Here is a 14,929-nt window from a genome sequence, read left to right as displayed (position 1 = left end):
CATACATTTGGAAGAATGTAATTTGGCCTTCGGCAGTAAAACTCTACATATTCAGATGCCATCGCTGCCTTAAAAAATGTATTGCAGGTGCCAAGGTAGTCTAATAAAATGGAGAAACACCTTACCAGTCCAGCACCTGGCATTAAAAGATTGAGGCTATTCACTGTTAATCACTTAATGAAAAAATTAAAAAGAAATTTCACCAGTCAGCTGCTATCAAGAAATCAGAATTACCAAAATATCTAGCAGGCATATTCTCAATCATTTGAGAAGCCAGACTATATAGGGACTGTATATTTTAAAAGACCCAAAAATGTAAAAATGAGTATGAAACCTCACTGACCCTTAAAGTAGCCTACAGAAAAGTCACCTAGGACATATAAATAGAAAGCTGCTTAGAATAAACAGTACAAGTTTTCATATCATACCCATAGGCTTCTTGTTCTAAGAGATGAGAAAACTCAATGTATTTTAAATTTCTTTAATAATTTAATTTTTAAAAAGTTGGTTGAGGATTTGGGAGTTAGTAAAGGGTAAAGAGGACCAAATATATAGTAACAGAAGATAATCTGACTTTGGGTGGTGGACACACAATACAATGTACAGATCATGTATCATAGAAATGTACACTTGAAACCTGTATAATCTTATTAGCCTAACCAATGTCACCCTAATAAATCTAAGACTTAAAAAAGGCTGGTTGAGATTATTCTAAAACATGATTTTAAGCACCAGATAAAACAAAATAATGAGAAATATTTCAATGATAAAAGATTTAATCTTTTTTCCTTTTGGTTCATATACATCAACAAGGGCGATCAACTTAGAACCTAAAAATCCCGTCACATATTTTCTTTACTCCCCAAGCCTAACACAGTCCTATTCTAGTCCTGTTCTGACTGGTAAAAGCAGAGTTTTGCTCACCTGTTCTGAATGAAGTTTAAAACACAAAACAGAACACAGTAATAAGATAAGTTTTGCTAATATTTTATACATTAGAAAAGTGAATAAAGACACACATCCTCTTATTTCGTTCTTCCAGAGCAGCAACCCACTGGCTCTAGAAATATTCTTGATTACTTTTGTAATTCACAGGATCCCTCTCTAGGTAGTAGTGCCACATTATGTTTTTTTTGACTTAGGAGAGTAGCATGTTTCTCTGCATTAAACAAAAGTACTTCTTGACCAACTAATGTATATGCATTTAAGATACTTTTGGGGCTACACAAAATTATTCATTCTCTCAAAACAAAAAACAAAGGCCACTCTTAAACAGAGTACAGAAAAATAACAATTGCACATGAGTTGATGAAATGATCACAAAATACATTTTTACTTGAATTAAGGAAACCACATACATGCATTTTATAGATTCTGAGTTTTTCTTTGAATTCTTAATACTCATGGTTTGCCAGCTAATCTGCTGGAAGAATAAAGATGAGTAATACAGAATTCTTCTTGTTCAACCTTCCAGTTCTTAAAAATCATCAGTACTTGCTTCTTAAAAGCTTAAGTTTCAAATGTGGTGAGGTAACATTTAACTTCTAACCAGTCAGAATTGAGAAAAGCCTCCTTCTCCCTTCACACAAAATGCAGTGTAAGTTAACTGAACTATGAAACTTTATTTTAAAAAGCATTCTAAAATCAATAATTTCAATACTTTTAATCAAAACCTTTTACACATACCACCAAATGGTTACAATATACCTTTTATATATATTAAAAATTCTTACCCACCTCATTTACACAATCCTTTTGAGGGCAGCAGCAGCAATGAGAATTAATGATGAGAAACACTGAGCAAAAATCTTTCTTTGAAAAATCCATCAGAAAAGGCAAAACAGACTTGTTACAGTTAGAGGAAAATGGAGAATGAAAAATGGATAAGTCATAAATTAATAGGGTAAATTAGCCCACAGCATAAGGAAGGCAGACATCAAAGTCAGACTGAAACATAATTTCTTGTCTCACACTAGCCATGCTTCCCAAACTCTCAAATATGAGTTTGTCCTTTTCAGCCAAAAATCTACTTACTTATCCTAGACTACCCCTTCAAACAAAACTACATTCTACACAGCCAGAAAACTGTTCTACTGTTCTTCCTGCTTTTCCTCCAATGGCAACAGATCCCCAGACAAACAAAATGAGATTTTTACTTGCTCAAAGCTCCACCCATTATGTCCACAAGTTCTGCCTCCTTGACATTAAAACCTACACTAGAAATCTATTTATCTAAACACTCCCTCCCCCCAACTATGTTGAAACTATGCTTTTAAAAGAAAATGGGGATTGAGTTCAATGATTAAAATGTAAACTCAGAATATGTAGCCAAAAGAACATTGGATAGGAAATCATACTCCTTCTCAGTTTAATCTCTCATAAACCAAGTCTGTGTGAACTGGGCCATATCCCTTAAACTCACTTGAAAAGTTTTTCTGTTTACTTAACTTAAAAAGTGGTAATATTAAGGTAAATGCCTCATTACTTTCTCATGGTACACTAAAAAAATAAAAGAGCTGTGAACTGGTACATGGAAATATTAATAATAAGAATTTATTCTTCTCCCTTCCTTTCAATTAAAAAGCCTCAATATGCATATCTACTTAACGACATTCCCATTTGCCAGCAAGGGTTCATGGACCCCACTCACTCCTTCTCTGGGTTTAGTGATTAAGGAAAGGTTTTGTTCATGGAATTAACAAAGATGGTATAAAAAGTGATGTTCATTGCATTGTTTTACCAGGTCACGAATAAAATCTTATTCCTTGTAATTTGGTAAGCTTGAATCCCCAGCAAGACAGCAGGTACTAAGGCTTCAATTACTAAACGACAGTAGCATAAGATAAGGGCTTGGAAGCTATTTGGTAGGAATACTTCTTCTCTAACAACTAGAAATGACTATGAATTGTAACAAGCTATTTCAAAGTAGTTACCACTGATCTCTAGCTCAACACAATTCATCACTACCAAGTAGGTAGTCTAGGATTTCAGGTACTGGTCAGAAATACAGCAATGAGGTCCAGCATTATCTCTAACTTAAGTGTTTGAATAAGCCTGTTTAGGGTTATGGTTAGCTAAGTGAAAATGGAAGAGTTAGAAAACAGGTGACTTGTTCCCTGTCAGCTTCATAGGTTTATCAGAAACAAAGATGTGGGTAGAATTTTAAACTCCACTGAACAAGAAACAAAACCAAAATAAGGTAGCTTTTTTTAGGACAAAGGTATAATGTAGACACATATATATAGATCTATATGGATTGGCCTTTTCTATATATCAAAGTAAGAATTTTTAATATACACAGTAAAAAATACCATTTACATACAGATAACAAATTGCATGTCTAAACTCTAATTCTTCATTCAGAAAGTCAGTGCCTTTCTCTGGATTTCTCCATTTCTTTTTTTTTTTTTGAATAGCTCTGATTTTTATTTTTTTTTATTTTTTTTTAATATTTTGGATTTCTCCATTTCTTTCAGTGGTGTCATCATTATTTCCATGTTCCAGAACAGAAAACTTAGTCATTCTTGGATTCTTCCTCCCACAATATTTAAGTACTATTCTGTCCTTGAGCTCTTTAACAAAGATAAATGTTAAACACTGCTGGTAAACAGTTTTGCAACTAATACTCCTAACTATCCCCTCTAACAGCCAAAAATTTCTGGCCAGGCAAAACGTGATTTTTATTGATTTGTTACCTCTCAAAATTGTTGCTTCCTTTGTATAACAACTGTGACCACCAAAGTACAGATAATCTAAACTGTAATCACCTCTTTAATTAAGCTTAGACCAATTTAAGATACACCTCACTGTTTCCATTCTTTCCACCTTCAATTTGTATTTTACATTTTGACCAGCTCAACTATTTGGCTTATTTAATCATCTGATATCATTTAGCTCTTATCTCACTGCTCACAAATGGTTAACAGTTTACATCTATCAGAATTACAGATCTAAAAAGAATCTGAGCCCTGGCTGGTGGCTCAGTTGGTTGGAGCGGTTTCAATTCCTGGTCAGGGCAATACCTGGGTTGTGGGTTTGATCCCAGGTCTCCCATCTCCCCAGTCGGGGCACGTATGGAGGTAACTGATCAATGTTTCTCTCTCACATGGATTTTTAAAATTTTTTCCCTCTCTCTCCCCCTGTCTCTCTAAATTAAAAACAACAACAACAACAAAAAACCCTCAAACAAAACAACCCCTTGCATGAGGATAAAAAAAAAAAAAAAAAAGAATGAGTGAGAGTTCCCCCACCTTATTCAACTAAGACAACTGTGGGCCATAAACTAATACCATGTCAAAGTTAGGATTAACTCACTCATACAACTGGCATGTATGGCATGTATGGGAGTGTCTAGTCTAGTCTGGCAGGTATCAGACACCTACTAGATATACTGCATTATCTTCAGCACCTAGAATAAAACAAATGGAGTCTATATTCTAGTGGCTAAGGGCCTAGTCAATGCTAAAGCAAAAGCTAGTATCCAAATACCGCAATGCCTGCAGTTCAATATTACTTCTAGTCTACGCTGAGATGCTTTTGATGTCTCTAACTTGGTGTATATAGCCCTCATAATCCAACTTCTACCTTCTTCTTTACTCCTATCCATCCAAGTTAAGTCCAGTCAAACTGTTCACCAAATACTTAATGTACATTTTCACTAACAAGAATACTTTCTACTTCCCCTTTTTCAGTCAACTGAGTCCTACAGTTTTTTCAAGGTATACCTCAAATCATATATAATGAGAAAGCTGAAGTATGAATCTTTTGATATATAAGTTATTTATGATATGATACCAGGAAACTCAAATACTATTATAATACTTAAATATAGAAACCATTTGTTTATACCCTACCAGTTTTTATTATAGTCTAATGTTTTGTGAATCACAGATCAACATTCAGTGTGAAAAAGTAAAATCAGTTTTTCTGAGAAATCCTGAAATAAGTATTTCACAATTGGTCTTTAGCACCTAAAATACTGGGAATGATACCCAGAGCTGTTTGGCTTAAGATTAATAGTTTGATTAATATTAAGAACTTTTAATATTAATCATATCATAGTAGAATAATGGAATGACTCTGAAAATCATTCACAATGTTCCCAAGATACAGCTCATAATACACAATTTTCTTTTACATTTCTTTTACATGTATGATCCAATTTTATTGAATGGAAACAAATAAAATTTATAAAGGAACCATTTCAGCTAATTCTAGTAATTTAGATCTGTGATACAGCAGAAAAATTCCAGCTGCTAAAAAAAATATACGTTTTCCTCAACTTTCAAACCCTATCTAATCAGGAATCATCAGCCTCAATTGTTTCTGTAAAAGAAAAAAAGAGGGTGAACTGCAATCTGTTACATAAAAACTGAAAGGAATTTTGCCCTAACTGCTTTAATTCTGTTTTTCCCAGACAGAATGTTCAAACCTTGCAATCCAAAGACTAACAGAATCAGTGACAAAGTAAAATTCCACAAACAAAGTAATTAAAAATCCCATTATTTCTAACTTGGTTGTTATGAGGCTGGATTTAGCCAGGTTCTTACTGGTATAAACCATTAGTTCAGAGGAATGTGAACATACCGTCCAATCCTATTGGAAAACAAGCCTCTTTAAACTCCCTACCAAATCCAGCTGGTTCCATCAAAGAAAATTAGTTTACCTCTTAATTCCCCAAGGCTCATTACTCTCTGATAAAGCTTGCATACTGCTCCTACCTAAAATGCACTATCCTTCATATATCCTTCATTGATACTATTTTTTCCTATAGTTTCTATTCTTTTAACAGCAGATAAAAATTGTGCCAAGTAAATTACTACTCTTATTTGGATCTTCTCATTACTAATGGCAAAGATTTTCAAGATAATTGAAGTTTTTCTCCTTTGAACAGGGATGGCGAATCCTTTACACAGGGCTCAAAACTGTAATATCATTCTCACACTATTCACGTACCCAAAGTTTTTTCTCCCTTCAGGTCTAGGAAAAAAGTTAAAGAAACAAAAACAGGTAAAGAAAATAATTTCAAGGTTTGTATTTGTGTCACATTAGCAATGCTTGATTTCTGACATTATTATTATTTTCTCCTGTATCTCCTTGGGCAAAATGCTTGACCCCTGAATCTGTTCTCTTACCTGTGAAGACATTACCTACTGACTACTTACTTACCTGGATACAAAAGATCAAAATAAGATAGTATCCGTAGAGCACTTTGCAAGGTGATATGCAAAAAGCAAGAGTATACAAAAATGTAAGCTCATTTGTTCTCAATTAAAACTTGACTTGAAGTTCATTAAAATACATTTTAATCACTCTAATTTGCTGAATGTCACTGGATTAAAGACTAGTACAAGAGACAACTTATTTTACTACTAAGTATGTCATAATGATGTTAATATAAGGACAAGTACTGATTGATAAATGCATATGAGGTACTTTACTATAATCTATATCCTTAATCCTCATAAACAGCTTAGGTTTGAGAAGTTAAATAACTTGCCTAAATTATCATAGATAAGAAATTCCAAGCAATGTCAGCACTGAACTCAAATCCAGAATACATTCACTCCACAGGCAACATAAAACTGTGTTTCACCTCCTACAATTCTGTATTCATTTCACAAATACTGCGTGCCTATAACTTGACAGTTTCTAAACACTAAGGAGTACAACAAAGAACAAGTCAAATAAAAGCCCCAACTCAAAGAATTTGTATTTTCATTGGGGCTTTAGATAAATACTGTAAAGCTGTGATGAAAGCCATGAAGCAAAATAAAACCACAAAGAAACAGAAGTAAAATGTGTGGACACTTAAGAACAGGGTGAGAAGGAAAGGCCTCTCTGAGCAAGTAACATTTAGAGACTTGAATGAATTGCATATATAGAACAATGACATATAGCAGTTTATCATCAGTGAGCTACAGAATATGATTACTGAACAACAGTTCACATTTACCTTCTTCACATCAGCACTTATATAGACAGGTTTAAATGCCCTCAGATCATAGACTGACATTATAATGGACATTTGTGGATTCAGTGTAGTATTTTGATGTGAGCAGGGGATCTGAGGTCATAACTACTATTCTGTAGATATGTAATCTTGGGCTAGCCAACTTGAACTTCAGACTGTTGATAACAGTAGTATTCCCCACCTCCCCCCAAAAGTTGTTAAAAGAATTAAAATACATAATATATGCAAAGCATTTAATGTAATGTCTGGCACAAAGGGTGTATATTTATTAATATTTACACTGCTATAATCTGCTATATGCATGGCAGTGTACCACAGCAGGGTCAGACATATTGTGACATACTGTATGCAGTAAACTGATCTACAAAGAAAAAGAGAAACCTGTCCTTGATAGGCTCAGTTCTAATGGGAGGGCAACAGTTGACATCAATATAATTATTATGTTAATAAAACAGGTAGAATATGGTGGGCCCTGGCTGGTGTGGCTCAGTGGATTGAGTGCTGGCCTGTGAACCAAAGGGTCCCCAGTATGATTCCCAGTTAGGGCCCAAGCCTGAGTTGCAGGCCAGGTCCCCAGTGTGGGGCATGCAAGAGGCAACTACAAATTGATGTTTTTCTCCTTCACTTTCTCCCTCCCTTCCCCCCTGTCTAAAAATAAATAAATAAAATCTTAAAAAAAAAAAAAAAAGACTATGGTAGGAACACAGAAGAGGGAATGATAGTGGCATGACTTTTTTCTAAGAACCCTGGAAGTACTTCTGGTAAAGAGGGCCAGAGCATTGAGGATACTGGCTCATAACTTCATACAGATTTGCTTGAGTATCCTTGTTGTAGCAGGCCAATAAAACACTCTGTTAAATACACTTTCTCAGGAATACTACCTTTGACCCTATCAAAGAGATCAAGACCCCCTACTTCATTATGTCTATAAAATCCATACACTTTACTGTAATTACTACTTCAGGGTTTACCTTCCCTACTAGAAAGTGGGAGGAACAAAGAAGCATATTTTCTCGTTAACTGCTATATCCCCCAAACTGGCACACAGAAGATGTCTGTATTTAGGAGGGGGCAATTTACTAACTGATTAATTGGTTATACATAGTGAATCTGGGATGAAAACCAAAAATCTGAAATGGCAGGGGTAAGTTTAAATCAGGGAGCCCTATGATCTGTCAATGGATAACCAAGTATATTTCATTGATAAATGTGCAATAGGTAGATTGGAGTTAACATGTACTTTTTAAAAATCAGCTAAATTATATCCAAAGCAGACTCAAAACAAAGTACAATACTTCAAGGTGTATTTCAACAGAGTAATTACTATTATTTATATAGTTCTATAAATTATTGTATAATCTAGGCGCTTAATTTGAACCCCCCATTTATATCAGCACTCTAAACAAAACTTTAGAGAGTTAAAAAAGGACATAGCTCTTTTATTCTTCCCTGGAAGCCAGAAATAGAGGTTGGTGAAATCAAAACAGCATTACTCAGTTAAGAAATATAATTAACAGTACAGAATAATGGACTGTAGATAACACAGAACTAAATTTTCACAGCTGAGAGGAAAACTAAAGCACAAGTGGATGCCTGCAGTATACTTAGAAACTAAGAATTTTAACAGTTCCTACTGACTTGAAGAACTCATCAAGCTTTTTATTCCTTTTTGTACTCAGACTTATTATGTTGCTTTCTTTAAAGTCAGAAAAAATGTAATTAAATAGGGTTGAATTTCTTCGTCAATTTGGTTACTTAGTAAAAAGGTTCCATGAACGATGGAAAAATAATTTATTCAAATAACATCTGATATTATATGATTTAGCCTACTTTTTATTTATTTTACCAAAAACAAGTTACACTTAACTGAAAGTGACCTTAGGTGATCACTGTTCCAGCTCACAGTTTTCAAACTTTAATATATATATTAATTATCTTCAGATCTTATAAAATGAAGGTATTGATTCAATCCATCTAGGATGGCACCATAATTTTACATTTTTAACATGTGCCCTAAGGATCCAGATTCTGATGGTCTGGGGACTGTCCTTTGCATAGCAAAGATGTAAATAGTAGTGATTCTCCAAACTGTTGTATCAAGACCCTCAAGTGTCCCCAAGATTCCTTCAGGTAGCCTGCAAGGTACTTCCCTTTTCCAAGAACATATCTGTACTTCACACACTTCAACCAAAACAAATGAAGTAGCAGGTATGAAAATCTGGTTGTCTTCTTTTTAAACAGACATTAAAGAGATTTTGCAAAAAATGTAAAAATGCCACTCTTTCCACTAAATTTTTAAAATAACTTTGGAAAAAAAATGTGTAAAATGTTAATGATATCAACATGTATTGGGCTTATTAGGTTATTTCTAAATACAGTCATTATAAAATTCTGTGTTAATATTTAATATAGTAAACCAAGTATAAAATAAGTACACAAAAGCTCTTTGGGGTCCTTGATCATTTTTAAAGAGTATAAAGGGGGATGGATTTAAAAGACTTTGACAGTCACTGAGCTAAATCGTTCAAATCTGATAGCTGCTATTTCAGTCCTTTGTCAAAATATCTCAATGGATGGATCCCAAACCTCTACCGGTAGGCCTTTGCAATGTCTTAAAATAACCTTGCCAAACTTAACAACTCACTGAAGTAAAATGTACTTTTGATACAGACACTCATAAGTATACAATCACAATCAAGAAAATGATATCCATTATTTCAACTGTTTCCTTTTCCAAGTTCTTTATGTTCACTTAATTTTTTTGTCCTTATTTAGTCTCCTCTAAGTCAAGATAAAAACAAACACAAAAACAATTGTTAGTGCTCCCTCTTCCAATTATGCTTACAAGCCCCTTCTCTCAAGAAATGAGAAAGAACAGTTCTGAAAAATTAAAGATGATGGGTCTCAATCAGAAAGGACTCAATATCAGGAACTGCCTTGAAACATTTCAGAGATTAATGTGAAATTACGATTTGGTTTGTCCCTATGAAATCTCAGACCAAAGTGAGTAGTTATGGGGTAAAAGTTATGGGGAAACAATTCAACAAAACAAAACACAGCTAGCCCCATTTTGCAGAGTTTCTTAAACCAGTCGTTTAGAAATTACAACTTTGAAAATTAAGAACTGATAGAAGGGCATGTAAACAAATGACATTTTTTTCAAATGCCTTCTAGTCCTGGAATTTTGACTGTAACTATTATTGTTTTCAGCTCTATTTGTACCAAATATTTTTCCTAGTCTACAAAATGTATTGCTTGTATATGTGTACCAGTTTTTACTTGCTACTATTCAATTTTACTTTATTAGGATAATTCTGTTAATATTTCACAGGTGACCTTAAGTTTCATTCCTCTTTTGCAGGGCAAACTCAACTCTCCCAAATTTACCCACTGTGTAACTGACAATATTTGGGAATCCTTTTTTTCAAATGCTTACTCTTCAAAATATTACTGAATGCCTACAATGTATCACATGCTATGAACACAATATATATAAACAAAGATTTAATAAATTAGATTGTAGGATAATACCTTATAAGACACTTCTTCCTGTTTCCAATTCCTCTCCAAAGTGAAGGTGTCTATAGATTCATACAATTTAACAATGAAAAAAGAAGGAAGAAACTATAGAATTTAAGAGAAATAAAACTTGAACAGAACAATTGTGGTATATCCATAAAATGGGATTGTATTCAGCCATAAAAAAGAAATGAAGTACTGATTTATGCTACAACACAGATAAACCTTGAAAACATTCTGATAAGTCAAAGCACAACACAAAAACAAAACATGACAGAAAAGGACATATATTATATAGTTCTATTTGTATTAAATGTCCACAGTAGTCCAATGAAACCTATGGAGACAAAAGTAGATTATCGGTAGCCAGGGGCTGGGTGGAAGGGGGATTGGGGAATGGCTGCTAATAGGCATGGGGTTTCCTTTTGGGGGGTGATGAAAGGTTCTGGAATTAGCAGTAATGACTGCGGATATACTACTGTAGATTATTAAAAACCACTGAAGTGAACACCTTTAAATGATTTTAGTGATGACTGTTATTATATGAATTTTATCTAAAAAAAAAAACACTGAAAAACTGATAACAGGGTAAATGTCCTACTAAGAATATAGAGAAGGTAATATTGGTCTTTCTAGGTCCTATTAAACTAACACCAAAGACTTCTTTCATTTGAAAAGGGGATTTTCTTCTCAACTGAGCTGGAGTTCACTTTTGCAAAGATACATTTGTTTATCAGTCAGTGTCTCAACTGCTTTCTCTTAAAAATCAACTTGATTTCTTTACTTTTATCAAATAACTGTTCATATAAATTTTTATCTATTATCATAGCAGTGCTGTTCCTGACAGTCTAAAACATACTGCTTTTAGCCCTGAGCCTCTGGTAAGCAACATTTAATCAATAGAGTTTAGTCAGATTTTTCACCTACTCATCCTGCAGTCATGATTTTTAACCCGTTAACCATATTTGCCCAGGTTAGGTTTAGATTAGGGATAGATTTTAGATAATTGATTCTACCATATAATTTAACTTGACTTCTTTAAATAGCAGAGTTATTTTTATACTCCATTTTATATAAAGAAACTTACCATTCCATGATACCCAGAAACATTTTAAGTACCAACTTTCTGTTTACAAATAAATGATCAAGAAGTGAATTCACAAGATTAATCAAAGACACTTACCACTATATAACAGAGACAGCCCAATCAATGCCTAGTCAGTGTCTCTAACAGTAGCCCAGAAAACAACAGAACCATTGTCTGCTAGTACATAATGAAATCTACCCCAGTTTCAAATTAGAAATACTGCAAGAGCAACAAAGAAGACTGGTGGCTGAGAGAGAGAGCAGAAAATGCTTTAAAATAGGGCTATCTTATATATACTTTTCTCCTACTCTGTTTGGTATCAAAACATTCAGCATTGTTAGAAGGCAAATAAAGAATACTGGTTTATATACCTTTGTGTTTAAAATCCACAATGATCACTTCAAAGTGATACTGAGTTTATTTAAGATGCTATTTATTCTTAGGCCAATATTAAGTATGGCCAGTAAAATGGTTACCAAAACCTCTAATTTTTCATCAAAAAATTAAAGTAATAGTTCTACTTTAATAGAAAGAAGACTGTCCAGAGATTTTCAGAGCTAGTAATTTAAGTAGCTACCTGCTTGCACCAAGATTCTCATACATACTCTAAGTACAGCAGTTGCCTAATAGCATTCTAAAAGAATATTATCACCATATTTCCAGATTGAAAATTACTTACAGAACTTTTTAAAAAGATTTTATTTATTTTTCAGAGATAGGGTAAGGGAGAGAGAATGCGAAAGAAACATCAACTGGTTGCCCTTGAACACATCCTGACCAGAAATCCTACAGGTGCCCTGACCAGGAATCCAACTGGCGACCTTTCACTTTGTGGGATGATGCTCAACCAACTGATCCATGCCACTCAGGGCTACTTACAAAACTCTTTATAGGAAAAAAAAAAAATTAAGAAGTTCTGGTGACATGTGTTAAGAACAGGAGACAGCAGCTTTTTCTGTTAAGAGCCAGACAGTCCATATTTTAGGTTTGTTAACCCATACAGTCTGTTGCAATTATTCAACTATGCCTTTGTATTATGTAAAAATAGATAACACAGAAACAAATCAGAGTGGCTGGGTTTGTTAATTTATTTATGACACTGAAATATGAATTTGATATAATTTTCACACATCATGACTTATTATTTTTTTGATTTTCACCATTAAAAAATGTAAAAACCATTCTTAGTTCATAGCGTGTACAAAAATGGGCAGTGGGCTGGATTTGGCCTATGGATCATAGTTGGGAATCCCAAGTTTAGAGTATAATGTAATGAAGAAAAGTAATAAGACTATATGTTAGTAAATAAAATGCACAAAGTGTTCCACATACAAATTGTAAATTTTATAGTCCTAAAATTTAAAGTTATGTATTTCGTTTGATCTTATCTTCTTAGAAAATAGGTATTTACAATAGGTATTTATTTCCATAAATGTTAAATGGAATAAAGAGAGGGTAATTATAAAGTTCTAAGCACTATTATAAGTGCTTTACAATAATTCAGTTTTTGAACTCGTAAGTAAAACAATCATTTACAAATAAAACTCAATGATTTAGATCAACTGAAAAGGTCAGCTCTTCCGAGAATGCAAAGATCATCATGCAGTAAAGCCAATCAGATAAAATTTTGTGGGGGGAAGTCTGCTTATGTACAGAAAAAGGAGTCACTGGACAGAAGAACATGTAGAGAAGATAAATAGCATATATAAATGGGTAGGAATAAACAAAAGGATGTGGCATATATGTAAGATAATAAAGAGAACTGTCTAAATAAAGTGTTTAGACGATGAGGAATAGCAAAAAAGAACATTAAATATTTGTACATTATAGGAATAATCACAGCAATTATAATTAATGAGGTAATCAAAGATTTCTCCCAAAACTTTGTGAAGATAGAAAACTAATTTGATCTACCTAAAGCAAATGTTTCCCATAAGTTTTTTAGAAATATACTAAATTACTATTCTTATCAGCTATCTGAATCTACATAAACAATTTATAACATATCTAATATATCAAAATTCAATGAAATTGTATCACTAAAAATGAGTTAACTAGATACTCTGTGTCTCTTGATACTATGAAATACACAAAAACACATATTAATTTTTCTTGCAAAAAAATTTAACCTAAATTTTATCTAGCCTTATAAGTAGTGGTCTCAAACTTTTTCTCTTAGGACCTTATTACACTCTTAAAAATTATTGAGGACCCCAAAGATTTTTGTTTATGTATTATATTATTGCCACTCACCATGTCAGAAATGGGAAAGTTTTTAAATATTAATTCACTAAAAATTATAATAAATCTCATTAAATGTTAGTATAATAACCTTTAAAAATAAAAAAACCAGTATTAAAAAAAAATTAACTTCTTTTTCTTAGATAAGTCCCAGTGAAAGGACAGCAAACTCACAGTTATTAACAACCACACCTAAAACAAAAGCAAACTAAAAGGACAGCTAGATCAGGAGAGGAACCATAGAAATTGCGATCACATGGAGGGTTAGCAACAGGGGAGTAGAAGAAGAAGGGAGGAGAAGGTACAGAAAATAAGTAGCATAGACAGTAGATAGAAAATTGATGGGGGGGCAAGAATAGTATGGGAAATATAGAATCTAAATAACTTGAGATACATGATCATAAACTAAAGGGGGGTAATGGTGGGGACGGGGGGTAGGGTGGAGGGGAATGAAGGGGGAAATAGAACAACTGTAGTGGCATAATTAATAAAAAAATAAATTTAAAAAGCTATAAAAACAATTAAAATTGAAATTAAAAAACAGCAAAAAGAGTAGTATTTTTTATATTTTTGTTATCTTTTCAATGTATGGCTTAAAAGAAGACAAATGGATGGTCTATGTGCTTCTGTGTTTAATCTATGGCAATATCACACATCATTTGGCCTCTGGAAAACTACACTGTACATTCTGATATGAATGTGTGAAAAAGACAAATTATTTTTACATCACTGACAGTCCTCCATTACTTTAAAGTATTTTTATGTTTAAAAATGTAGAAGATAGAATAACAAATTAAATTACATCAAAGGAAGCAAATCAATAAATCCAGAAGGTGGAACATTCCTCAAAACAATACATCTAATTCCTTCAACAAATCAATAGAACACAAAAAAGGAAATGGGAGCAATAGTTGTAGAAAAAGAGAAAGAATAACCAAATGTCTTCTGTGGACCTTAACGGACCCTACTTTGAACACTGACTGTAAACAGACATCTCTGAAACAATAGGGGAAATATATGAATAGGTTAAGATATTAAACAATCCAGAAATTACTGTTAATTTTTTCAGGTATGGTACAGTTATATAAAAAAAAAATCTTTAATTTTTA

The 14,929-nt window shown here is 33.2% G+C and overlaps 1 protein-coding gene across 18 annotated transcripts in view; it reads right to left on the bottom strand.

Annotated features, from left to right (window-relative positions):
• Positions 1-14,929, bottom strand: part of WNK1 (WNK lysine deficient protein kinase 1) — a 156,188-nt gene that overhangs the window by 55,221 nt on the left and 86,038 nt on the right. The window contains exon 1 of one of the 18 annotated variants that reach the window (XM_053662501.1): positions 1,738-2,210. The exons of the other annotated variants lie outside the window; for them this stretch is intronic. Coding sequence (XP_053518476.1) covers positions 1,738-1,827 — 90 coding nt within the window. The 5' untranslated portion in view covers positions 1,828-2,210. Of the gene's footprint in view, positions 1-1,737; positions 2,211-14,929 lie in introns of those variants that run through there. 18 annotated transcript variants of the gene reach the window in all.

Source organism: Artibeus jamaicensis, unplaced genomic scaffold (genome assembly GCF_021234435.1).
Source record: "Artibeus jamaicensis isolate MK-2021 breed Jamaican fruit bat unplaced genomic scaffold, CSHL_Jam_final contig_1028, whole genome shotgun sequence".
Lineage (NCBI taxonomy): Eukaryota > Metazoa > Chordata > Mammalia > Chiroptera > Phyllostomidae > Artibeus > Artibeus jamaicensis.
The sequence above is the reverse complement of the archived record's forward strand: the minus strand, read 5'-3'. Positions and strand labels throughout refer to the sequence as shown.